The following is a 25740-nucleotide window of genomic DNA, read 5'->3' on the forward strand; positions in this document are numbered from 1 at the left end:
AGTTCCACTAGACCATCAAGTGATTTCAGACTTTCACTTACCCTCAACTTCAACCATATGATTGATATTTGTAATCGCGAGTCAGCCCACTGTAACCTACTCAAATTCTAGTGGAATCATTTTCAACTGGGTCAGGCCGCGTGGTTTTTCCCTTTTATAGGGGTTTCCACTTAAAAATCATGTGTTCTCTGTGTGTGAGCTGGATATCCGTATAACATTAAGACGTAGGATCATAACTCTATCGCCACATATATTCTAGCCCACAATAATGGTATTTATGTAAATAATAAAAATGTATAGCTTATTTTGATATACCAGTCGGATGTTTTTGTCTTGAACCAAAAAATTTTAAATCTGAGGTTTAATTGTATGCTGTTTGTGAGTTTATAATCAAATTTAATTTAAGTAAAAAATAAAAATAAAAATTTTAAATAAAAATTAGAATATTATATTTAAATTTTGGGGGATTTACATACATATCACTTTATTTCATGCTATTTACATATCTAACACTTAAAATTTTAATATTACATGCCAACCACCCATATAATAAATATGGGTGCATGGAATAAATTATTCAAATTTATAGGATGATATGGGTGGTAAGAATGAAATATAAAAGTGATATATTTGATATTAAAATTTTATATGAATGATAGGAATGTAATATTAAAATTTTGGGTGTTAGATATGTAAATAGCATGAAATAAAATGGTATGTAAATTCCCCTAAAATTTTTGATAGAGATGGGTTTTAAAATTATTAAATTTATTTTAAAATGTGTAGAATATTAAATATTTATGAATTATATTTAGTTTAAATTAAATTAACTAAAAAGTTAAAACTATTTATTTAATAAGAATATAGGAACATAAATTATAAAAAAAAAAAAAACTAATTTCTTGTCGCGCCTAACTATTTCCTTCTATGAATCTCCACTGTCGCGGCCAAGAACAGATAGCTCTTCCCTACGCTTCCGCCCTTCTGAATTCTCCGCTATCACTTGGAACTGAGACTCGCTTCCACAAATACAAAACAAATCAATATCGTCTGTAGACGTTTCATCCGGTGGTCATCCTCCATTTATCAGGATTGAGAGCCATGCTTAGCTTAAGCCTTAATTCCTCCTCCGTTTCGCCACCCAAATTCCCACCTCACAGTTCCTTTAGCCGGAGGAGCATGAGATCATGGATTCATTCTCCTTGCTTGAGGAGGAAGAATTTAGGGTTTTGGAGTTGGCCAAAGGCGGTTCTGAGCGCGGAGAGGGCGGTTGAAAACGGGGGAGGGAAGGCTGAGGAGGCGGAAGAGTATGACGCCATCGTGATTGGATCGGGGATCGGGGGATTGGTGGCAGCTACGCAGCTTGCTGTTAAGGGGGCTAGGGTTTTGGTGCTCGAGAAATACGTGATTCCCGGTGGAAGCTCTGGGTTCTACCAGAGGGACGGCTTCACTTTTGATGTAGGCTCATCCGTCATGTTTGGGTTTAGCGACAAGGTCATTGGTTAAACTCATCCTGTCTTGTTCAGCATGCTGGTGCTGCTTTTTCTTGGGCTGAAGCTAATAATTTTTTGGGAAATTTACATACATACAACTTTATTTTATGCTATTTACATATCTAACACCCAAAATATTAATTTTTTGGTGATAGTTTATCTGGTTTTTGGCCTAGCTTTGTTTTAATTGCGTCTTATAATATATGTTGAATCGAAATCCAAATTTGTTCAGTGTAAATCGTCCGAACCAAACCAGAGGATTTTTTTTTAATTTTTTAATTTTTAACCAAACCAGACACTAGATCTAATTGATTAGTGTTTGTCACCTGATTTTCTTGAGAAATAATCCAATTGGGCAGACCAAATGAGTGAGTGAGATTGCTAAAAAGCTACGATGCACATAGACATACAGGGCTTCACGGATATGACATGACAAGGACAGAAACATGGGTTGCGTCAATTATTGAAAAATAGGACACGGACATGGTTTGGATACGATATTATAATTTTTATATTTTAAAAATAGTGTATTAAAATTGAGTAAGTATAATATTAAAAATAATTTAGAAATAATAAATTATTTAACTAGAATTTGTACTTTAAAATGATTAATATTATGATGTCGAGAGTCAGACATCGATGCTCTGTATCATATATCGAGAAATGAGATGAAAATGTTGTCGATAGTAGGGCATTGATGCTATGTAGTAAGTATCAGACGTTAATGTCAAGAGAACGTTTGTCATCGATATTAAGAAGACGTCGGACAAAGATGAGGTATCAAGTTATGGGTGTAGAAATTGCTAGCATCGAGCATCAATATCAAGACGGTATCAGACTTTGATGTTGAGATGATTTTGAAACATTGATTTTGTAGTGACGTCAGACGTCAATTTTGAGATGACATTTGATATTATTGTGAAACCAAAGTTGAACCCACTATAGAGAATGAAAACGAGAATATTTGATGAATGAGATATTGAGTGTGGATGATTGATTTTGTGTTGTGGATAAAAAATAAAAAAATTAGTTTTTAAATAAATAAAAAATTTGGGAAATTTACATACATACCACTTTATTTCATGCTATTTACATATCTAACACTTAAAACATTCATATTACATACATAACACCCATATAAAACTTTAATATTAAATATATCACTTCTATAATTCTTTCATACAATTTATACCATCTATAAACTTTAATATTTCATTCCATGCACTCAAATTTGTTCTACAGGTGGTAGGCATGTAATATTAATGTTTTGGATGTTAGATATGTAAATAACATGAAATAAAGTGATATGTATGTAAATCCCCAAAAAAATTTTAATACAAGAAATTATATTTAAAAAAAATCCATAAAATATTTAAGACACATGTGTCCAATTTGTATATAATATTTTTTTTAATCGAACATGTTTTCGGCGTGTCCGACATGTGTTGTAGGCGTGTCAGATGCGTGTCGTGTCGGACGCGTGTCGGATATATGTCAGACTCTGCATGCCTCTTTGAGGAGAAGTGTTAGTGCATCATAGCTAAAAAGCCTATTAGTTGTCATAAAAATATTTTGTTTCCGTCCTAAAACATTCACGACAATAGAGTGATATATAGTTTAGCTTTCAAGTTTTGTACAAAGGTCTAGCACACAGACATATAATAAAGAGAGGTGCAAGAGTTACAAGAGACATAAAGATTTTTATGTGGAAAATCTTGAAGAAAGGAAAAAACATGGAACTAGCTTTGTTGAAATGATTATGCTAGTGTTTATTATTGATTACAAATGAGGCCCTTCCTCGGGGGGGGGGGGGTGAATTTTTTGACTCAATGTAGCAAATATACATCATATATAAGACATTACATGGTGGGAATTGGAAGAATCTAGTGATACGAGAGCTGTCCTCAAGAGAGTATTAGCATGTTTGTTTTGTTGGTAGGACCGTAGTTGGTAGGAAACAAAGGTTAGAGGGACCGTAGGCTCGATGGTGGTTGGAGGGACAGTAGTCGGCGGGTGATGGTGGTTGAAGGGGCCGTAGTTGGTGGGCGATGATGGTCTGAGGGACCGTAGTCGAAGGGCAACGGTAATCAAAGGGATTGTTGTCGGCAGACGATGGAGGTCAGAGGGACCGTAGTCAGTGAGAGACGGTGGTTGGAGGGATCGTAGTTGATGGGCAACGGTGGTTGGAGGGACCGTTGTTGACGGACAATGTTAGTCAAAGAGACTGTAGTCGACGGGCGACAATGGTCGGAGGTAACATTGTCGGCGGGCGACAGTGGTCGAAGGGATTGTAGTTGCCAGGCGACAACGATGGTCATAGGGATCGTTGTCGGTGGGCGATGGAGGTAGGAGGAATCATAATTGGTGGGCAACAGTTGTCAGAGGGGCCGTTGGCGGGTGATTATGGTCGGAGGGATAGTAGTCAGGGAGCGACGGTGGTTGAAGGGACAATAGTCTGGGAGTGACGGTGGTCGGAGGGATCGTAGTCGGCGGGCAGCCGTGGTTGGAGGGACTATACTCGGCGAGCGAAGGTGGTCGGAGTGGTGTCGATGACAGTCGGGCGGAGGTACAACGACTGTTTGTGGCCGGGAGGAGGTCCGACGATGATTGGCGGACAAGTTGTTGTCCGAAGACGGTTGGTGATCAGGCGGTGGTCTGACGATGGTCGGGCTGAAGTTCGAAAGAGATTGACGGTTGGGCAGTGGTTTGACCATCCGTTGGAAGGCGGGCGATGGTCCAACGGTGGTTAGCGATCGACCAGAGGTTCTGCCGAGATCATCGGACGGTGGTCTGAAGATGGTGGGGCGGAAGTCTGGCAGAGATTGGTGGTCCGACGATGATTGGTGGTCGGGTGGTAGTACGATAATGGTCGGGCAAAAGTTTGGCGGAGATCGGCGGCCGGGCGGTGGTATGACGATAGGTTTGTGGTCTGGCTGGCCAGTGGAAGTTGTCCTGTGGTGATGCTTGGGTGAAGCTCTAAGACCCTCAAAGCCGCAGAGTTCTCTTCAATCTGCAGTTAATCCTCTCTCATGAAGAGAGCATGAGCCTGTTTATATATTTTTTGAAAGTGGTGTACCCCGTAAATATGGAGAAGGTTTAGGGTAAATTTGGAATGCTCCATCAGATGTCCCATATTGATTCCCTTGATTATAGAGCATCCATCAAGCATTTAAGTGACTTAATTATGTTAGAATTAAGCGATCTTAGGGTCGTTGGATTTGTCTTGTCAAGCCAGTCGATTTGACTATAAGCATGCAAGATTTAGATATCATTTGATCATCCAATTTATGGTGTGAACCTTCCAAATGTGATTCAGTCCCTTGAATTGGGCCTATTTGGGCTTGAATTGGATTGATTTTTGTGTCGTTGGATTCTTCTCTTCGAGCCATTCAATTTGACTATAAGTTTGTTGAAATAGGAGTTTGGATGACCACAATTTTAATTTTGATAGTTGCCAACTTTATTATGCTTTGAGGTTCACGCCTGATTAAGGTGATTTTTGGTGATGTATCAATTATATTTGATACCGTGTCTTTGTCAGAGTCAAATCGGGAAATTCATTTATCAAGCGACTTGCCAAGCTGTTTGTTTTGAAAGTGTGGCCCTGGTTGAGATATTCAGGCCGCCTATCCCAATCCGTTCCTATTCTTTTTAGATTATTTATGCATGTATCTCTACCCCCGTAAGTTTACACAGATCCACCTAATCATCTTTCTACAATAACATGTCAACATTATCCAACTTTATGAAGATTTGCTTCTTGGAGGCTTACTAGATTTTCGTGTGCTCATTTTTGTTAAAAATGTAATAGACAATGTTATGGTCATTTTATTAATCCTTATATAGTTATATGTCCTTTGATCATATCTTAATTGACTTCCATCATTTTGCTATGTCTTTGACATCAATTTCATATTCCATGGCGTAACAAGAGGCCATGCACGATCTTAGGTGGAAACATAGTATGAATATTGAAATGATAGCCTCGAAAAATTGGCATGGATGGGATCTAGTTACCCATCCTCATGACATTAGATTATTTTCTAGGTTGTTGGATTTACATCATTAAATTTTATCCTAATGACTTTGTTGATACATACAAGGTTTGATTGAATGCCATAGATTTTACTCATGTTTGCCAGATCAATTTTTTGACACCTTCTCCCAGTTGCCATACTCAACTTCATATGCATTTTTTGTTTGTCATCATAAATCATGATTGTCCATCGTCGCAAATGGATGTGAATAATGCATTTTTTTATGAAGATTTCATTTAAGTCGTTTATATGGAGCAGCCATAAGGATATTTTGCTCAGGGGGCATTCCAAATTATTTGAGCTCAACACTACTATTTATGGGCTAAAGTAGGGGTGTAAGTGAGCCGAGCTAGCTCACGAGCCGGCTCGAGCTCGACTCGTTTATGGGCTAGCGAGCCAAGCTTATTGAGCTCACGAGTCGAACTCGAGCTTGAGTTCGAGTTCGTTCATTAAACGAGCTCGAGTTCGAGCTTGAAAAGGCTCGCGAGTCGTGAGCCGGCTCGAAATTATTAAATTTAAATATTTAAAAAATTAATAATGATGACATAGGGATAGCTTAAATTTTTTGTTGGTTGAAATTTAAAAATCCCGCTTGAAATCTTGAAAAACCACATGAAATTTCAAACGTCTCTCTCTCTCTCTCTCTCTCTCTTCTCTGATTTGGCCTCTCTTATCTCTAATAAATGCAAAAACAACTAACACTCATTTCCTTTTCTGACAAAGCTGAAAAAAGGCTCAAATCTCAATACCCTCTCTCTCTCTCTTTCCCGCCTCAATTTTACTTTTAAGGCAAATTAAAACTGAGAATTAATTTTTTGAAAGTTGTGCCATGCGTGTTGGAAGGCGAACCGGATCGCGTTTGGGGCTCGACGAGCGGCTCGAGCGCGACTTTTGAGCTCGACTCGAGTTCGAGCTCGATCTCGAGCTCGGTATTTGATAGTTGAGCTTTACTCGAACACCTACTGACTCGAGCTCGACTCGACTCGTTTGCACCCCTAGGCTAAAGAAAAGACTTCAAGTGTGGTTCGATAAATTTCACTAACCACTTGCTAAGTTTGTCTTCTAAGCAACACCATAGATCACTCCATCATTGTTATATACGTTTCATCTTGCTTTGATACTTTGGTAAGAGAGAGAAGTTTTTGTCTTGTTTAAGACCCCCAATTTATAATAGGGTAATAAATACAATTTCCGGAGTTACAACATAATAAACATAATCCACTAGTCTAAAATCTAATGCTAACGTTAACCAATGATGCTTTGCATTCTAGCATTAGGAAAGTTGAAGGTGACCGGGGTATTGAGAAAGTTGAAGGTGACCGTTGATAGATTTGTTGTTCTCTCTTAATGTGGTATTTGGATTGGTAGCTAAGACATGTAGCTGCAGAAGATTGTCTTTTTGTTGGCATATTTCGGTTCGATGGTAATTTGACTTTATTTGCTGACATTGCCACTGCAATTGGGACAATGAGTACAATCTTTTTCCTTACTGATTTTGGTATCATTTTTTGTAGTTATTTGATTGAATGATTTCTCTTATGAATTTATGATTTTAGTCTGTGTTGTAGGAGAATGTTGTAAAATTTATTCTGAACAGGGTAATCTGAACTTAATTACACAAGCATTGGAGGCAGTTGATTGCAAGTTGCAGGTCATACCTGACCCTACTACAGTTCACTTTCACCTTCCGGATAACCTTTCTGTTCGTGTACATAGGGAATATGATATGTTCATTTCAGAACTTGTCAATCATTTCCCCCATGAGAAGGAAGGGATCCATAGATTTTATAATGAGTGCTGGAAGGTATACTAGCTTTATATTCATTTTATACAGTGCTCTTCTTTTGATTGATTACTGAATTAAAAGCCATTTACATGATTAGATTTTCAATTCGTTGAATTCATTGGAGCTCAAGTCATTGGAGGAGCCCATATACCTTTTTGGGCAGTTTTTCAAGAAGCCTGTTGAATGTCTGACACTTGGTAATTCATCAAGTACTATTTTTTCTTGGAGTCGTGTATTCTAAATTTATCCATGGCCTCTTTACTTATTTCGATATGCTTCATAAGTTATTTTAACAAGGCAATCATTAGCATAGAATCAATCTAGTCTTCACCTTTCCTTGATAAGATGCTTTTATTTTGAAGCTTTCTATCTGCCTCAAAATGCTGGTGATATTGCTCGAAAATTTATAAAAGATCCTCAATTGCTGTCCTTCATTGATGCTGAGGTTTGAATATTTTCTATTTATAAACACCTAAATCCATATTCCGCAGCTTATGTTGCTTAAACCAGCGATTAGTAGTTTAGTATGTGTCTTATGCTTTTGTGCCTTTCCAGTGTTTCATTGTGAGCACAGTCAACGCTCTGCATACACCAATGATTAATGCAAGCATGGTAGTAATGCTTCCCCAAATTGTTTTACTAATTAAAGAGAAGCATAGCAAATACCTTAATTCTTCTTCCTCGTTTTGTTTTTTTGTCAGGTACTTTGTGATAGACATTTTGGAGGAATCAATTACCCTGTTGGTGGTGTTGGTGGTATAGCTAAAGCTTTGGCAAATGGACTAGTTAATAAGGGCAGTAAACTACTTTATAAGGCGAACGTGACAAACATTGTGCTTAAAGATGGAAAAGCTGTGAGTGCCATCCTATTAATCAATAGCAACCCAGAACTGTAAGTGGGGAAGGGGCGGTCAATATTATTCTAAATATATCTTTGTTGTACAGGTAGGAGTGAGGCTATCAGATGGAAGGGAGTTCTTTGCCAAAACAGTGATATCAAATGCAACTAGATGGGATACATTTGGTACTGCCTGTCTCAAACTGTTGAAACTTCCTTTTATTAAAGTAACATTTATTCATGACCGCTACATCTGTGAAAGCCATTGTAGCGGTCATATATCCCCTGCTTATTGCAATCATTCAAGGACTGCTATTTTGAAGCCGGCATAAATGTGCTCTCTAAAAGCATGTATTGTCATTTGTTAAACAAGTGCATACCCATGCAGTATGGCTCTACAAACATTGCAACATGATATTCTTTAAGAAATATTGCAAAATTTTTACACCTAAACCATATTGCTATATTTAATATTCAGGTTTAATAACTGAGTGTTATATGTAGGTATTATATTGTAAACATCTATAAATTTATTTATTTTTCAAATAGTAATTATTAAAGATCATAGTCTAGAGCTTGAATTTTAGGAACACCCAAGTGAAAATGATATTTAGGGAGAAGTATAGGGAGGAAGAGTAAGGGGAATCTAAAACAAAATGGATTTGATAATGACAGATTATATCTAATTTTTGTCAACTTGAGTTTACACCAGGTCCAATAGATGCCTTAGAAAAAACATAAATGAGATGTGCCAAGTGACATCTTCAGCCCTGTGCCCTTTGATGTTTCATTGTCCAGATATTTTACAAGGAGGCTGACACAATCCTGGCCCTTAGGCCATCATGTTTCATTGTGACATGAAGGTTTATGAAAGCATTACTACATGAAGGCTGATGTATTGAAATAATTTTATACGTGAATATGTTAGACCGGTCTAGCCGGTCCAGGAGGGACCGGCTTACAAGAAATGTTCACCTCCTGTGCACATGATCTGACCGCCCGACTGGAAAACGCTGTTTTGGAAGGATCTTTCAGGGAATTGGGAGAGAAATTTGAATGTAGGAACCGTTTAGGGATTTCCTTTTGATTGTTATGTATTAAATAGTTTGCTTTCCTAAGGTTAGGGCATCTTGAATTTGGTTGAAATTTGAGATCTCTTAGATTTAGGTTTTCCTTTGGGCTCTAGCGGTGTCTAGAGATTGGGAGAGATCGATCCTCCTCTTGAATAATACAAATTATCTACTATTTTCGTGGTTGTGTGGATTTTTGTGGAGAAATCTCGCTGTTTTAACTTTTACGAAGTTTGATAGGAAAAACTCGAGACTACAAGTGTTTCCTATCAGAATCCTTACCGGAGACTGATAACGATGCTTAGAATTGCAGGAATTTGTATTGTAATACATGCATAGACTGTATGCTGGTCATCATCCGTCCCTTTTACATTACAGGTAAATTGTTAAAAGTTGATGACATTCCACAAGAGGAGAAAAACTTCCAAAAAATCTATTTGAAGGCACCATCATTTCTTTCCATTCACATGGGGGTTAAAGCATTCGTTTTGCCTCCTGATACAGACTGCCACCATTTCATTCTAGAGGTACATAGAAGCTTTTGCATTTGAATTGTATAGAGTCAAAATATAAGGGAACAGGGAGAGAGCTTGCTCTTATGGTTACATGCAGGACAACTGGGATAAGTTAGAGATGCCTTATGGAAGCATCTTTTTGAGTATTCCAACGGTTCTTGATCCATCTTTGACTCCTGAAGGGCATCACATTTTTCATATATTTACAACATCAAGTTTAGAAGATTGGCAGGCAAGTACAAATGCTCTCAACATCTGAGGCCAGTTCTAACTCATTTGATTCTTTGGTTTGCCTTTCGAAGTACAGAATGTGACGGGGTTTCAAAATGCTGCCGCTGTCAATTTTCTATGCGAATTCAAGCTTTAATGGTATTTTCCTTGCAATAGGGTCTATCTCGCAAGGAATATGAAGAGAAGAAGGAACTTGTGGCTGATGAAATCATCACGAGGCTTGAAAAGAAACTATTTCCTGGTCTCAAGGACTCAGTAGTGCTAAAAGAGGTATTTGAGATGCTGCTTAGTGCGGAAGAATTTTTAAATTATTGATGTTATTCGTTACTTTTCCAATTAATTGAATGTGGAATTATGCATGCATATTATGTTTTTAAAATGCTTATCATTTGGACGGATTATTTGAATTTGCTGACATGGAATTTGAATTATTACCATCCTATATTAGTTTTGAGTTTTAATAATGATGTGTCAAGCACTTTATAATGCCAATGCTGCAGATCGTGTTCAATTCTCATAGGCTGAATTGAGGTCTTTTGAATTTTCATTATCTTATCCTTCTCAGTTTGTTCGAAGGGACAGGAAAATCAAATAATTAATGTAGACCCTTATTTTTCTGAGTTAATTCAATCAGGTCTTTATGGGAGCCTGAACTGGGTTCAACAAGTCACTGAATGTGACCAGCTTGGATTGTAACAACTTAGAACTTGCCATGATTTAAGTCATCCAAATCCTAGAGTCTTTTATTCCCGAATCTTGTCAAGTTGCCAAAGAATCAACCTTACTTTTTCCTAACACTGATATACTAATCTCACCTAAGGACTTGTGAAGTCGCCTACTTGCCAAGTCTACCTTCTTAAGGAACTCATCAGCTACACAACTAGCTATATCGAGTCCAAGTTATGTATTTTCTATATAATTATATTATTTAGCCAATTTTGTAGTACTGACCAGCTCTTACTTAAAAATTGCAAGTCACAGCTTGTGTGAGGCGCATGAATTCTATAATATGATCTTGTATTTTTATCCAAAACTCTCTCTGGCCTCTTAGATTCTTTTGTAGATTCCTCTCAAACAGGGGCAGAACCGGCATCTCTTTTGAGGGTGGGCAAAATATGATTGTGAAATGCATAATTTTATGTATGAAATAGAAAAAATGAATGTTTTTTCTAAGAATTTGAGTGACTAAAATTACTGAAGGCGAGCAAAATAGTTACAACGCTTATTCTTTAAAGGGGAATTTTTTTTTTTAGGGTGGACAATTGCCCATCATGAGCTCCTCCTGGTTCCAGCCTTGCCCTCAAAGTTTCTCTATTGTTGAATCATCTCTGCCACTCAATTTAATTAACTCTTCTCTATCGAAGGGGTTCAACAGATTCTTTTATAATAATCACTAATACTCAATCTTCCCTCGCTTCCCTTTTTAATTTCCGGGCTCAATCCTTATCTCTAATAGTGACCACCCTATTGACATCGAGGGTAGGGTGGGAATGATAAATTTTGGGTGCCTTGAATGTGATTGGAACCGAAGGGACAAAAGCGAACTTCACTAGAAACATCAACTTATTTTTTCTTCAGTCTATTTTATTCTGTCAAAAAATAGTTTTGTATCACACTGAATGCTCAACAATATGACTTCTACGTTTGTTCCGTACACAGGAGTAATCATTCAGATATTCACTTATATTATGAAGTTTGAGCCGACCAAAAATAGTTTGGTTGTCCTAGTAGTGACGATGGCTTAGAATATCTTTCAATAATTGGATTACAATCTGAATCTATTTGGTGGTTCTTTTGTAACATTCCGCAGTTAAGCATAAATCCGAATCCTTTAAAGATGTTCAGCCAGGAGACCTGCATAACTAGGTGTTAATGTTAATATCTATTAGGCTTGCTAAAATGTTAAATGATTCTTTGACTTTGAATATCCATATATTTGTTATAAATGGATTAGCAGATTATCTTAGGTTTTTGATAGGAAATACTTGAGTTTGCAAGTAATTCTATCAGATGTACTTGAGTTCGCAAGCAACCCTAACAAGAAATTGATAAGAACAGCGAGAAGACACAAGATCGATAATGAAACAGCCCAAAATAACCATAGATTTTTATTAAATACTCAAAGCAAAGCAAACATAAGAAAAGATACAATTGATCCTCTATTCGAGAGGAGGATCGTTTTCTCCCAATCTCTAGACACCCAAGAGACTCCAAGAGAAAACAATATTCAAGCATGCCCTATCCCTTACCTCTCATGCCTATTTATAGCCTTAGCCGTCCACGCCCCTTGCAAAAAATAAATTCAATCAAATATATTAATTCAAATAAGGGATCCCACTAGGCACTATTACTGGGCGGCAACATGGGAGGCGGTTTGACCTGCCTCCTGTAGACTAAGGCCGGCCCATGTGGGGTCGGCTGGGTCGGTTTAGGAACCGACCTAACAGTTTTTCGTATACATGAACTTGATTACAGTGTCCTCCTAGTTTGTTTTGCATTCTTTCTTTCAATAAGAGAGAAATTAAGAAAAAAAAAAAACTTGCTTCCCTTTGAAGGGGGACATCTACGATGATATCTCTTCTGTGCAGGTGGGTACGCCAAAAACTCATAGGAGATTTCTTGGCAGGGATAGTGGTACTTATGGCCCAATGCCACGAAATGTACCTAAAGGTTTGCTTGGGATGCCTTTTAATACAACGGTGAGTTTATTTAGCTTCTTTGGCTGCTGCAGAAAATAGTACTATATCATGGGAAGAAGTGATGATGAATTTTGTAACATTTTGAAGAGGAGAAATTATTCTGTCCGGAGACCACGCGAAGAATGCTATTCGGAGGCCAATCAGAATGCACCACTTCATCAGAATGCACCACTTCATCAGTACTGAGCTGCGGTATCGAGCAAGAGGTGATGTGGCGCATTTTGATTGGACTCCAGATGACGTTCGGCGTCCACACAGAATAATTAATCATCGAAGAGACTCCATACTAACACAACTTGATGGTTCTTGCAGGCCATTAACGGTCTTTACTGCGTTGGTGACAGCTGTTTCCCAGGACAAGGAGTTATAGCTGTTGCCTTTTCTGGAATAATGTGTGCTCATAGAGTTGCTGCTGATCTTGGTAAGCATATGTTGAACTCCTATGGAAATCAAATTATTTGGAGGTTACCTGCAAGAAAATTTTGGTTTGTCCTTGGAAATGTTGATCTTTTAAGAAGAAAGATAGTTTTAACTTTGTCTAAGAATTCGTTTGGGATGGATTTCTTACTGTTTCTTAAAACAATTTTTTAATTCAAAAATTTGTACTAAAAAACTGCTTTAAAAAATAGTAAAAAAATCGTCCCAAATAAAATCTCAATTTGATGCTTATTTTTTCCAGTAAAAACTGTGCCAATAAATCTTTTATTTAAAGCATTAATGAAAATTTACTATTTAGTGAATTTAAGTTAATAAAATTTTTGCCACAGTAGTAATTTTAGTACCAATTTGGTAATTGTGCAAATACCAAATTGAAACTTTCATTTGTGACATGGGGTCAATAGGAAATTTAGTACCAATATAGTACTTGCCTAATACCAAAATAAACTGTTATGTTGTTGGGTTTAGGGGTGCAAACGAGTTGAGTCGAGCTCGAGCCAGGGGGTGTTCGGGTCGAGCCTGACAATCAAAACCCGAGCTCGAGCTCGAGCTCGAACTCGAGTCGAGCTCAAAATCCGAGCTCGAGCTCGACTCGTCGTCAAATCGAGCGGCTCGTCGAGCTCGCTACCCTCGGCTCGCGAGCCGGCTTGACTCGGTTGCACCCCTAGTTGGGTTGTATCAAATATGAATGAGTATTTTGGTGTTGGAATTAAAGACCTAATCTTATTTTTAACTGCTGATTAAGATTTCCTTTTGAATAGTTTTTTTATTAAACTAAATTTTTAGTATAAAAAATTTTAATTAAAAAAAAATTTAACTAAAAAAATTACTAACGGAGAAGCAAATATTAAAAAAAGCTTCTAAAAAAACAAAAAACCCTAAAAGACATTTGTATAGAAGCCTCCAATCCAAGCAGTGACATTAAAAAAAAATTAATTTTTTTTCTTTTTTAAAAAGAAAATGGAAAAAAAAAAAAAATGCCGAAAGCCTTAAGAGCTTAGGCTTAAGGCTTTCAACTTAGAGGTCATGAATTAGAGTGTTTGTGTATGTATTGTGGATATGAATTTGACATAGTTGGTATAAATATATATATATAAAAAAAAAGCTTATCTTAAATAAGTTAGCAGCGCCGCGCCCGCCCTTTCTCCTTTACTTTTTCTCGATCTACATGGCGGTAAGGGTTATCGCAGAGGTTCCGACGAGGAACCTGATTCCCGCAATCGCTAGGCCGAAGGATCGTAGGCGACGAGGAGGGGCTCAGTCGCCGACAAGGTAGGGCAACGACAATATCGCGACGACCTGAACTTTCACGTCCAATCCGCCAGGTCTTCGTAAGTACCACAGAAGGAACTCCAACGACGGCAAGATCCAATCCTACTTCGCCTGAAGCTGTGTCTATTGTTTCAAAATGAATGGTAATAGATATTCCTTCTGTTTCATCGACCGACTTTTCTATTCCTACAGCTCCCTAATGCTTTTAAGTTTGGTTGATGTAGATCTCCTGCATGACATTTAACCATACATTTGCCTTTGACAAAGACATTTTGAATATGAAATTGAGAAATTAATGGGCACCAATAAGTTTTGTTTTTAACAATATTATGAAACCAATGTTCTATATTCGCGCACAGTTCATTTTTTAGGTTTTTAGGTATAATAAGCATGCTCTGTTATCTTCCTGCTTGCCACTATGTATGGACAACGCCGTCGTAGTTGCTAACATGAGCAGGAAATAGGCTCACCACCACCTCTTTTTAAAGAATACAAACTTAACATGTACTGGGATCGTCATGTTCATCACATATCAGTTATATATCTTTTGTTTATCAATATTCTGTACATTTTCCTGAAGGTGACACTACCGTCCTTTGGAACTTTTTGTATATTGCAAATGTATTATTTGTATTGACATGCATGGAAATCACTTAGGCTCCCCCACCAAAGTATAGCAAGGATGAAGTTGAATGAATGCGTAGTTTAGGTATTAAATCTTCCTCTTAGGCAGGTCATATATGGCTGAATGCATTTATCATCAGAATCTTCATGGACAAGCTTTCATGTACTCATCCTTTGCTTCAGCTAGAAATGGAAGGCACTCTTATGGGTTTTGGATTGCTAGAATGAGTGCACTAAATGGATGTTAATACTCATACCATAAAATTTATTTATTTTTTAATTCAGCCTTCTATTACTTGGGTAATTTTGACCATTGATTGACTAGGTCATTTTGGAAAGTGTCATTTGTACTTAATTTTGGATGAAGATATGTATGATTCTTGCGACACTCCTTGTCATGCATACAAACTCAAGAACATCATGTAAACTCTATGAATTGACTAACCTCTTGTAAATTTTAAGTATGTGCTCAATTTTGATTTCCAAATGTAAACACAAGACTTTTTACTAATTTCCAAATGTTCTATTAAAGGATAATGAGCTCTAGTTGTTGTGGAATTGGGAGTGGTGATGGTTCAACAGAGCCTAATGTAGAATACAATAAGCCTTTGTGGATTCATGTAAAAAAGTTTGGAGCATCTTCTAAAGGTGGAATAAATATTACATTCAAATGCAATTTTTGTAACGTCATATATAAAGGATCACATTCTAAAGTGAAAGCTCATTTATTAAGGATTGTGGGTCATGTAATTAAAACTTGTCTTAAAATTAGTTATTCATAGTTGAGGGAATTGCAATGACAAGTTAGCAAAGTTGATTTAATGATCAAAAGGGCTCTTCCTAAAGAGATACTAAAGACTAATATTCATGATTCATGCCAATCTACTTTTTTTTCTTCTTCTATTCAAGCCAATGATGTTAATGTGAGTAAAGAAACATTTTGCCATTTAGGTGTCCAAACACTTTCACACATGAGTTTGAAAATCAATAAAATTAATGAGCTAGAATATGGAATGAATGTTTAAGAGTTTATATGGCCTTAAATATCACATTGCTCAAAAGAAAAATGTTTGGTAGTTTAATATGTTTTAGGCTTAAAGAAAGTTCATTGATGTTGATAGTTGATAGATTTCATATTATAAATCATTTTTATTCTAAAAAAAATAGGAAAATAAAATTTTATGGTCTAAAAATTAGATGCCCTAACATATAACGCCACAACATAATATGATTTTTCTTGATAAATGGCATGCCCCAAAATATAATTGGAAGAATTGTATTTAATCCTAATGATCTCATCATCAAATTCACATACCAGAGCTAAACATCTAGAATTCAGAAAAAAAGTATAAAAATTCACATTTCATTCCTAAGGAATTATATACAATTATCCAATACATTTTTGATTCATTAAAACATATACATGACTAACTAAATTATAAAAAAAATACCCCCATACTGAATGTACCCCTGGTTTATCAACTTTTAATCTACATTACCTTGACTTTATTTTTTTTCCTCAAACAACAGATAGACATATAAAATGATCAAACAAATTGCTCAGTAGACTACACAATTCCTATTAAAGAAATCAAAGTCCACATTTACAATAACTTACATATAAAGCAACAAAAAGTTTTATAGTTTAAATCAAAGTAATATTAATTGGTGTGAGATTTTATTATTTACAAGGCAACAATATGAACTTTACTTGTTCTTGTATATTAAGACTTCATCAGAAGTGATAAAATGCATGTTACTTGTACTTGAACATGAGTATTAGAGAAATTAGCAAAAATATCACTTGAACTTGAATATGGGTGTCAAAAACATTAATATGAATATGTCTTGAACTTGAACATGTGTACAATACTGATGACTTGACATGCAACATATGAAATATAACATACACATGCCTGGATGTATGTTTATATCTTAACTTTTATTTATACTTCCACTTGATCATAGTAGCCCAATTCCCCCTATAACTCTACTTTTACTTATATCTCCATTTGATCATCTTGCATCCGTTCAAGACAACAACAACAACAACAACAACATCAAGCCTTTATCCCACTACGTGGGGTCGGCTACATGAATCCTTTTTCTCCATTGTGTCCTATTAAAAGTCAAATTCTCATTTAAATCTAATAAAGAAAGGTCATTCCTAATATTTTCTAAACAAGTCTTTTTAGGTCTACCCCTACCTTTCTTAACATAAGTCAAATCTAATACCTCTACTCTCCTAACCGGGTCATCGAAAGGCCGTCGTTTTATGTGGCCAAACCATCTAAGGCGACTCTCTCTAATTTTATCTTCTACTGGAGCTACTCCAACCTTTTCACGTATATGCTCATTTCGTATCCTATCTCTAAGGGTAAAGCCACTCATCCACCTGAGCATCCTCATCTCTGCCACACTTAACTTAGTATTATGCTTCTCTTTTAAAGGCCAACATTCGGCACCATAAATCATTGCAGGCCTCACTACCATCTTATAGAATTTTCCCTTAAGTTTGAGGGGTACATTTCTATCACATAACAAGCCCGATGCATTCCTCCACTTCAACCATCCAACTTGAATTCTGCTGATAATATCCCCATCTATTTCACCATCACTTTGAACAATTGATCCAAGATATCTAAAACGTGTACTCTTATTAATGACTTGATCGCCCAAAGTCACAATCCCTTCAGTAGGTCTATTACTACTAAAATTACACTCCATATATTCTGTTTTAGATCTACTCAAGCGAAAACCTTTAGACTCTAAGGTTGACCTCCATAATTCAAGTTTACCTTCAACTCCCTCTCTAGTCTTATCAACAAGAAGAATATCATCAGCAAAAAGCATACACCAAGGTACATCCTCTTGCAAATGTCTAGTGAGAACATCCATGACTAAAGCAAAAAGATATGGGCTTAAGGCTGATCCTTGATGTAACCCAACCGAAATAGGGAAATACTTGGTCAATCCACCTTGTGTTTGAACACATGTAATAGCTCCTGCATACATATCTTTAATGATTTGAATATAAGCATTATTGACTCCTTTCTTTTCAAGAACTCTCCATAGCACTTCTCTTGGAACTTTATCATATGCTTTTTCTAAATCAATAAATATCATATGTAGATCCTCCTTATTTTCTCTATATTTCTCCATCAAACCTCTTAATAAATGTATGGCTTCCATAGTCGACCTACCCGGCATGAATCCAAATTGATTTTGAGAAACATTAGTATCACGCCGCAACCTATGCTCCATAACTCGCTCCCATAGTTTTAAAGTATGACACATTAACTTAATACCTCTATAATTCGCACAATCTTGTGCATCACCTTTATTCTTAAAAATAGGAATTAACATACTCATTCTCCACTCATCTGGCATCTTTTTAGTCTTCAAAATAGTATTAAAAAGTTTAGTAAGCCATGAAATTCCTTCATCTCCTAAGCATTTCCACACCTCTATTGGGATATCATCAGGTCCAACAGCTTTTCCACCCTTCATTTTCTTTAAAGCCTCTCTAATTTCAGTTTTACTAATATGCCGATAAAAACATAAATCTTTATTTTCATCTAGGGTGCTAAGGTCACTATAGTCAATCTTATTTTCACAATCTTCATTAAAAAGTTTAGCAAAATATCTCATCCATCTTTGTTGAATATCATCTTCTAAGAAAAGTATTTTTTGATCTTCATCTTTAATACACTTCACTTGAACTAAATCCTTACTACTCCTATCTCTTTGTTTGGCTAACTTATACATATATTTTTCTCCCTCTTTAGTATCTAATCTATTATATAAATCACTAAAAGCTAATGCCTTTGCATCGCATATTGCTTTCTTAGCATCCTTACGAGCCACTTTATATATTTTCCAATTATCAGAATTTTTAAAATTAAACCAATTTTTATAACAAAGTTTCTTATTTTTAATTTTTTCTTGCACATTAGGATTCCACCACCAACTATTTTTACTATTGGGAGCTTTTCCCTTTGATACTCCAAGGATATCTTTTGCAATATTCTTAATATCACTAGCCACTTTTTCCCACATAATATTAGCATCCTCATGCACAGACAAAATCTTAAGATCTAAAATCTTATTTCAAAAAATATTTTTGTTAATATTCTTTAAAAGCCCCCATTTAATCCTAGAAAATTGTTTTACTTTATTTTTTATTTTATGCCCCTTTATCTTAAAGTCCAAAACTAATAATCGATGTTGGGTACATAAATTTTCACTCGGAATAACTTTACAATCTTTGCAATCTAAACGATTTAATTTTCTAATAAGAAAATAGTCAATCTGGGTTGTATTGCATCCGTTCAAGACAGATGGAGAAAAATAGGTACATATACATATGCACACAGACTCTTATAACTTCACTTGTATTACACAAAACATAATACAATTGTTGCATACATCATCTCCATTCCTCTACATGTCATGTACTTGCAAACAACATGTATAAACAACATTTGATATAAAAATAAAAATGCATGAATTATCACATGTACAATTTTTTTAATAGTGAACATATATAAAATTTGCTTACATACTCAACAATAGCTATTTAGAAAATAATTCATGGGAAACCTTTGTACCATCATTTGAAAGCATTTAATGAATTGTATACAATTCCAAAAGTGTCATTTTTTTATTAAAAAATACTGAAAATAGATTTAAAACCACCTAATGAAAACCTAAGTTTTTTTCTTGTCAAATGATCAAAATATTGGATTCTACAATATACCAAAAATTTAGTGATGGAAAGCTTCTCAAATTAATAAAATCACATAAAACTTTAAATCTATTGGTACAAATGTTAAATTGAAATATAAAATAGGATATCAGAAGCATACATCAAGTTGGATAATGATGCGGGCAAAAAATATAGGGGTGCCTATACCCTTCGCCCACAAATAAAGAGACTGGGACTGGACTTCTACCGACGAAAGGGACGACGACCCACTAAGCCACGAAACTACGAAGAGAAAGAACAAATTCTTACATTTCAAATAAAACTAAAAATAAGAAATTAAAAAGAACCTTACAAACGACGGCGACTTGCAAACTTAGAATTAAAGACGACACTCTAAAGTTGCTTCACTTAGAGAAGGATACAGGTGGAGTGGCACTTGCGGAGAGACGAAGAGGTTAGAAGCCCGAGAAGAAAGGTTGGAAAGAGCCCGCAGGATTTCCGGAGGGGATGAGAAAGAAGGGTGGAAAGAGCCCGCAGGATTTCCGAAGGAAACCCGCAGGTTATAGCTTTTCCAAAAATAACATATCATTCAACTATTTCAAACATTACAAGTCCCCCATATATATAGGTATGAAAGGGAATATCAAAAGACACATAACATTAATTTGCACAAGAACCTAAGCATCATGAGCACGAAAATCCCCCCCCATGCATCACAGAAAACAGCCCAAGCCCAGGAACTGAAGTAGCAGCCGCGGGAGACAAGGAGGCCGCACGGAACCAAGGAGCCACAGCCACGGGAAACATCCCAAGCTCAGAAAACCAGCAGCCGGTCGGAATTCCAAGGGGCAAAGGCAAAAAATGCCATGGTGGAATTCAAGGAGCCACACATGGGAAAATAAAACATCAATCTTGGGATTCCAAAAACCCTTTTGGAACCCAAGAGACACCATAACTTAAAATATTAAAAACTATAATAAAAGTGCATTAAATAGAAGATAAATATGAGCTAAAACTTAGCTAATAATGAGCTAACATCTAGTCCAATAAATGAACTAAAAATCAGCTCATAAATGAGCTAAATTCCAGCTCAAAATTCTTTGAGCTTGAAGACTCGGAAGAAGCCAAAATTGATTTAATTTGGGTCTGAGTTGACCCCCCCTTTGCATACATCAGACTCCCCTTCTTGAGGACTCAGCTCCCGATGAGTCAGTTCTTGTTGTCTTCCGAAGAGGAGAAAGACGGAGCATCCAGTTCATTAATCAGGTCTTCATACTTCTGCATGATCTCCTCTGGTTTTTTCAGGAATTTATCTTGTAAGCGTTGCTTTTTCTTGAAGTACCTTTCTGTACGTATGTGCATCCATAATTGAAGCTTGTATAATTCATACTCCAGAGGATTTGCTGACTTTGATGGAATCCACCTATCCATAGGATTTTCAATTTCTTCAGGTTTGCTTTCTTCTATCTTTTTGTCTTTTTTCATTTTTTTGATGACCCAAACAAGACAAAAAAAAAGACTCAAAAGACTCAACCTAAACTTAGACTCACAATAAGACTCGACTTGACTAACTAATTTGACAAACCAAAATTTGACGACCAAATCCAAGGACTTCCTAACTTGCTCTGATACCAAATGATGCGGGCAAAAAATATAGGGGTGCCTATACCCTTCGCCCACAAATAAAGAGACTGGGACTGGACTTCTACCGACGAAAGGGACGACGACCCACTAATTAGACAGAGCAAGCGGCCGCGGGAGACAAGGAGGCCGCACGGAACCAAGGAGCCACAGCCACGGGAAACATCCCAGGCTCGGAAAACCAGCAGCCGGCCGGAATTCCAAGGGACAAAGGCAAAAAAAGCCATGGTGGAATTCAAGGAGCCACACATGGGAAAATAAAACATCAATCTTGGGATTCCAAAAGCCCTTTTGGAACCCAAGAGATACCATAACTTAAAACATTAAAAATTATAATAAAAGTGCATTAAATAGAAGATAAATATGAGCTAAAACTTAGCTAATAATGAGCTAACCTCTAGTCCAATAAATGAACTAAAAATCAGCTCATAAATGAGCTAAATTCCAGCTCAAAATTCTTTGAGCTTGAAGACTCGGGAGAGGCCAAAATTGATTTAATTTGAGCCTGAGTTGACCCCCCTTTGCCTACATCAGATAATTATTCCAACTCTGACCTCCAAAACCTAGTTTCTCTTTATCTTCTCTTATGTTCTCCTCCTCGGCCTCTCTCTAACATTTCTGGCGAATGAGAATGACATAGGGTGAACGGGAAATTTATATAAAAATGTCAAAATTTGCCCAGTGTCGCAAGGACGCTTCTCATAGCACTACAATGTCTATTCGAATATTTCTGATGCTCTAGACAAAGAACTTAGCTCCACAGCACCACAAAGCTCTCAAGTGGTTCAAAGTTCCTTTCCAAGAAAGATAGATAAGCGCTGCAATGCTTATTTCTTTAGTGTTGCAACACTCTCTCAACTATTTTCTCATAAAAAGAGAGGTTAGCACTGCCGCAATAGCACCGCAGTGCTCTCAAGAAGTTTTTACAGTTGAAAAATTTTCAATTTTCTAATTCAACTACAAACTCTTTTGGACCTAATTAAATATTGAATAACTTCAAATTTCACATACATTTAACGAAAACAAAAATAAACATACAATTCTTAGCAAATTTGGTTTAAGTCATTTTAGGACTTCTATAACAACATTCATTACAATAAGGGGAGCAAATTCCCTACTGATAAAAAGAAAATGTTTACTCTCTTTAGATTCCTCATCAAAGTAGGACAATTCTCCAATGTTGCTAGTACCCTATCAATCCTCTTCCTTGATCTCTAATTCTGAAATTGACAATGTTGGGACTATATAATGAGTCTACTATTGTTTTGTATTGATTTTTGCTATGCGAGACATTGCTCCAATTTGTTAGCTTTCCGTGAAGTTTCCAATATATTTTTTGTGTGATTGATCTTTTTATAGACAACGCACCAAAGATTATCTCTTTTACGCATTAGACATTTTCTTGATTTTGCTTCAGACTTCTAATGGCAACGGTAGAACCTTTAGCTTGAAGGAGGCTCTTGGCACCTCATAACATTATCATTCGTTTGTTTTTTCTCTTCGATCTTCAGCGTATGCTTCTTTAACTTTTGGTAGCTGTTGAATTCCCGTGATTCTTCCACGAATGACTCAAGATTTTTATTGTGACCTACTAGAAAATTATAGGTTCTTCTCTTATTCGCGACTTTGATGCATTGATTAGCACACTCCCCACACCAATGGCTTGGCTCAAATCATGGTTTAAAATTGCGCAATATGAGGCTCGCCTTTGTGCAATTCCAGTAAAAAACGCCTCGATGCTTACGCCTCGAGTTTTATTTATGAGGCTTGCACCTCAACTTGGTTGAGGCCCGCCTCGCTTCACTGGCATGAGGCTTACGCCTCACACTATATATATTAAAACTTACATAAATCTTGAAGTAAATGTCCGACATGGACTCTATAGGAGAGGAGGAAGGGGAGAGAGCAGTTCATCATAATGATGATTCAAATGAAGAACCCCTTAATGATGACAGTGCTGATGACTTATGAGTTCTTATGTGATATGTCATTGCTATTTATTTTTGGAAATTTGAATTATATGTTAATGAAAAGAATACTGGGATTTGAGAAAAATAGAATTTTGAGTTGAACTATATTTCATGTTGTCTTATTATTGGGATATTTTGATTTCACTTCATATCTTATGTTTTTTTTTATGTTTTATATTATTCTCTCATTAGTATGTAAAAAATTTATCATTTTATGTTTACGCAATCTTTTGATTTTGAGGCTTACGCCTCGCCTCACGAATGAAAAACGCCTCAATATCCGAATACGCAATTTTAAACATTGGCTCAAATATGTCAATTTCTTGTCAAATTTTTGTGTGAAGTTTTTGGTCATGCTCATACTTGCTTGAGATTATGAGCATGGTCTCACAATTCATATAATTGGGCAGAGTTTTTATGATTCGAACACACCATGTTAACTTTCTTCCAAATTGCTTGTGTGGTGTTGTGGATTTAATTCAAGGGCCAATGTGTTCTTTCTCACAATTGACATCTCTAGACATCACGAGGGCGTCATTGTCATCCCATGTTGGAATTGAAAGGTTACTCACTTCAGGTTTATGGATGGCACTATCCAAATACCCAATATTACCTCTTCCTTGAATCACCATTTGGATTGAGCGAGGCTTTTGAAAGAAGTTATTTCCATTAATTTTGTAGAATATGATTTGAAGTCATGACTCATGAGTGCTCCATGAAGACTCCTGGGTTGAATGTGTGGTTGGGTAAGGAGAAGGAACAGCGTATCTTCTCTTCATCTTTACTTGACCATGTTAGAGCCCTCTTGTAGCCGTATGCTATTGTGATCAAACAAAATTTTGTTATTATATCATGTTAGAAAATGATGTATAAGAGTAGAAGGGAAACAAATAGTCGTAAACTTGCTTACTTCTACAAGCAAAAAATTGGCTTCTATACGTGGGCTAGGAAGGTGAAGAATTACCTTGCTCCAGCAAGAAGGGAAAAATCAAAATTTAGATAATGTTTAATTTGAAAAACTAATAATGCAATTGTTGGTATATACCTAGAAATCAACCATTGGTAAGCGCAACTTAGGCAGCCTTCCAATCATGTCAAAATTGCTGCTTTCAAGGAAGATTTCCTAAAGTAATTGACATCCAAGGAGGAAACTGCCAGCAGTCCAGGCCTAAGGCAGCTGAAATTTGATCCAGGAATCAATACCGCCAGACCTTCCTGCCAAATGCATTCTGAATTCTATCAAGTGAAAAAACTCCCAAGTATTGTAGAAGATAAAATACATATATTCTTTCCCTTTTCGAATAAGGCGGCAGCTGGCATTCCATGGAAAGTCTTCCCTCGACAACCTAGAACTACATGTTAATTTAATATCAATGATGCTTTTTCAAGCCACCTCTTATACACAACCTTCGTTTTACATTGATGATGATATAATGATATTACACTTGAACGGTAGTTGAGAAGCTAATTTTAATATAATGCTACTTTTCTTTGTCTGTTTATGTTGTTTTCCATCATTATTTTATGTAACTAAAATTAATGGCCAATGCTTTTTGTTTCTCTCTTTTTACCCTTTTACAATGCAGGGTTAGAGAAAAGAGCTCCAGTTTTGGATGCTGCCTTCTTACGTCTTCTTGGGTGGTTAAGGACAATTGCATGAGGTGTAAATCAAGCCCCCAGCAGTTTTTCATTCAGCAGCACAGGCTAGTTTTTGATGGATTGCGGATGCAGCATTACCATTTCTTGGCTGCTTTGGGAGCAGGAGGTACTTGCAAATGGTTCTAGATTGGTCATTATGGATTCAAGGCATGGTTGAGAATAGCTAATGAAGAATGATAACCTGTACAGTTTTATTGATATTTTTCTTGCAAACTTGTTTATATTAGGAAAATTTACCTTCTTTTTAACAAGAAAGAAAAATGTACCTTTTAAACTCATGAATGAGACCTTTGCGTCAAAATTTTGGATCAAGAAGTTAGAATTTGTCATGACTATGTGATTCATGCATCATGTTCATTTCTAGCAGCAATGATGAGAGTTATAACAAAAGGTATATAATACTCGGACATGAATTTTGGGACTCATACATCATTTGGATATGATATGATAAATTTGGGGTTGAAAAAAATAAGCATAGATTAGGCGTTCATTATCATAATGACAATTTATGTCAAAATTGATTATTTACAAAAATTAATTATTATCAGTAATAAAATAAATATAGTCCTCATAATGTAATAAATACCATATCATAAATTTCAATTCCGCACATTATAAACATCAAAGAAGATTCAATGTAAAACTCTTGCCAACTTGGAAAAAAAAAATTGGATGATAGAATTGGTGGCCTTGCCCAATTAGCTTTCCACGAGAAAGAAGGGGACTCAAATAAATTTAAAAAAAACACTAACAGTGTGC

The 25740-nt window shown here is 36.2% G+C and overlaps 1 protein-coding gene across 2 annotated transcripts; it reads left to right on the forward strand.

Moving 5' to 3' along the window:
- Nucleotides 1-918: 918 nt before the first annotated feature.
- Nucleotides 919-25316, forward strand: LOC110108203 (prolycopene isomerase 2, chloroplastic). Of its 2 annotated transcripts, none has more exons than XM_020838745.2 (13): nucleotides 919-1494; nucleotides 7128-7334; nucleotides 7414-7525; nucleotides 7679-7761; nucleotides 7872-7928; nucleotides 8018-8170; nucleotides 8262-8340; nucleotides 9603-9751; nucleotides 9837-9971; nucleotides 10127-10240; nucleotides 12559-12669; nucleotides 12982-13090; nucleotides 24909-25316. In XM_020838745.2, exons 1-13 carry the CDS (start codon nucleotides 1102-1104, stop codon nucleotides 24980-24982), a joined length of 1776 nt encoding a protein of 591 aa, XP_020694404.1. In that variant the 5' UTR covers nucleotides 919-1101; the 3' UTR covers nucleotides 24983-25316. The 2 variants fall into 2 exon arrangements, with proteins under 2 accessions (XP_020694404.1, XP_020694405.1); XM_020838746.2 differs by having other exon boundaries at nucleotides 7414-7513.
- The last annotated feature ends 424 nt before the right edge of the window (nucleotides 25317-25740 follow it).

This window comes from Dendrobium catenatum, unplaced genomic scaffold (assembly GCF_001605985.2).
Source record: "Dendrobium catenatum unplaced genomic scaffold, ASM160598v2 fragScaff_scaffold_1574, whole genome shotgun sequence".
Lineage (NCBI taxonomy): Eukaryota > Viridiplantae > Streptophyta > Magnoliopsida > Asparagales > Orchidaceae > Dendrobium > Dendrobium catenatum.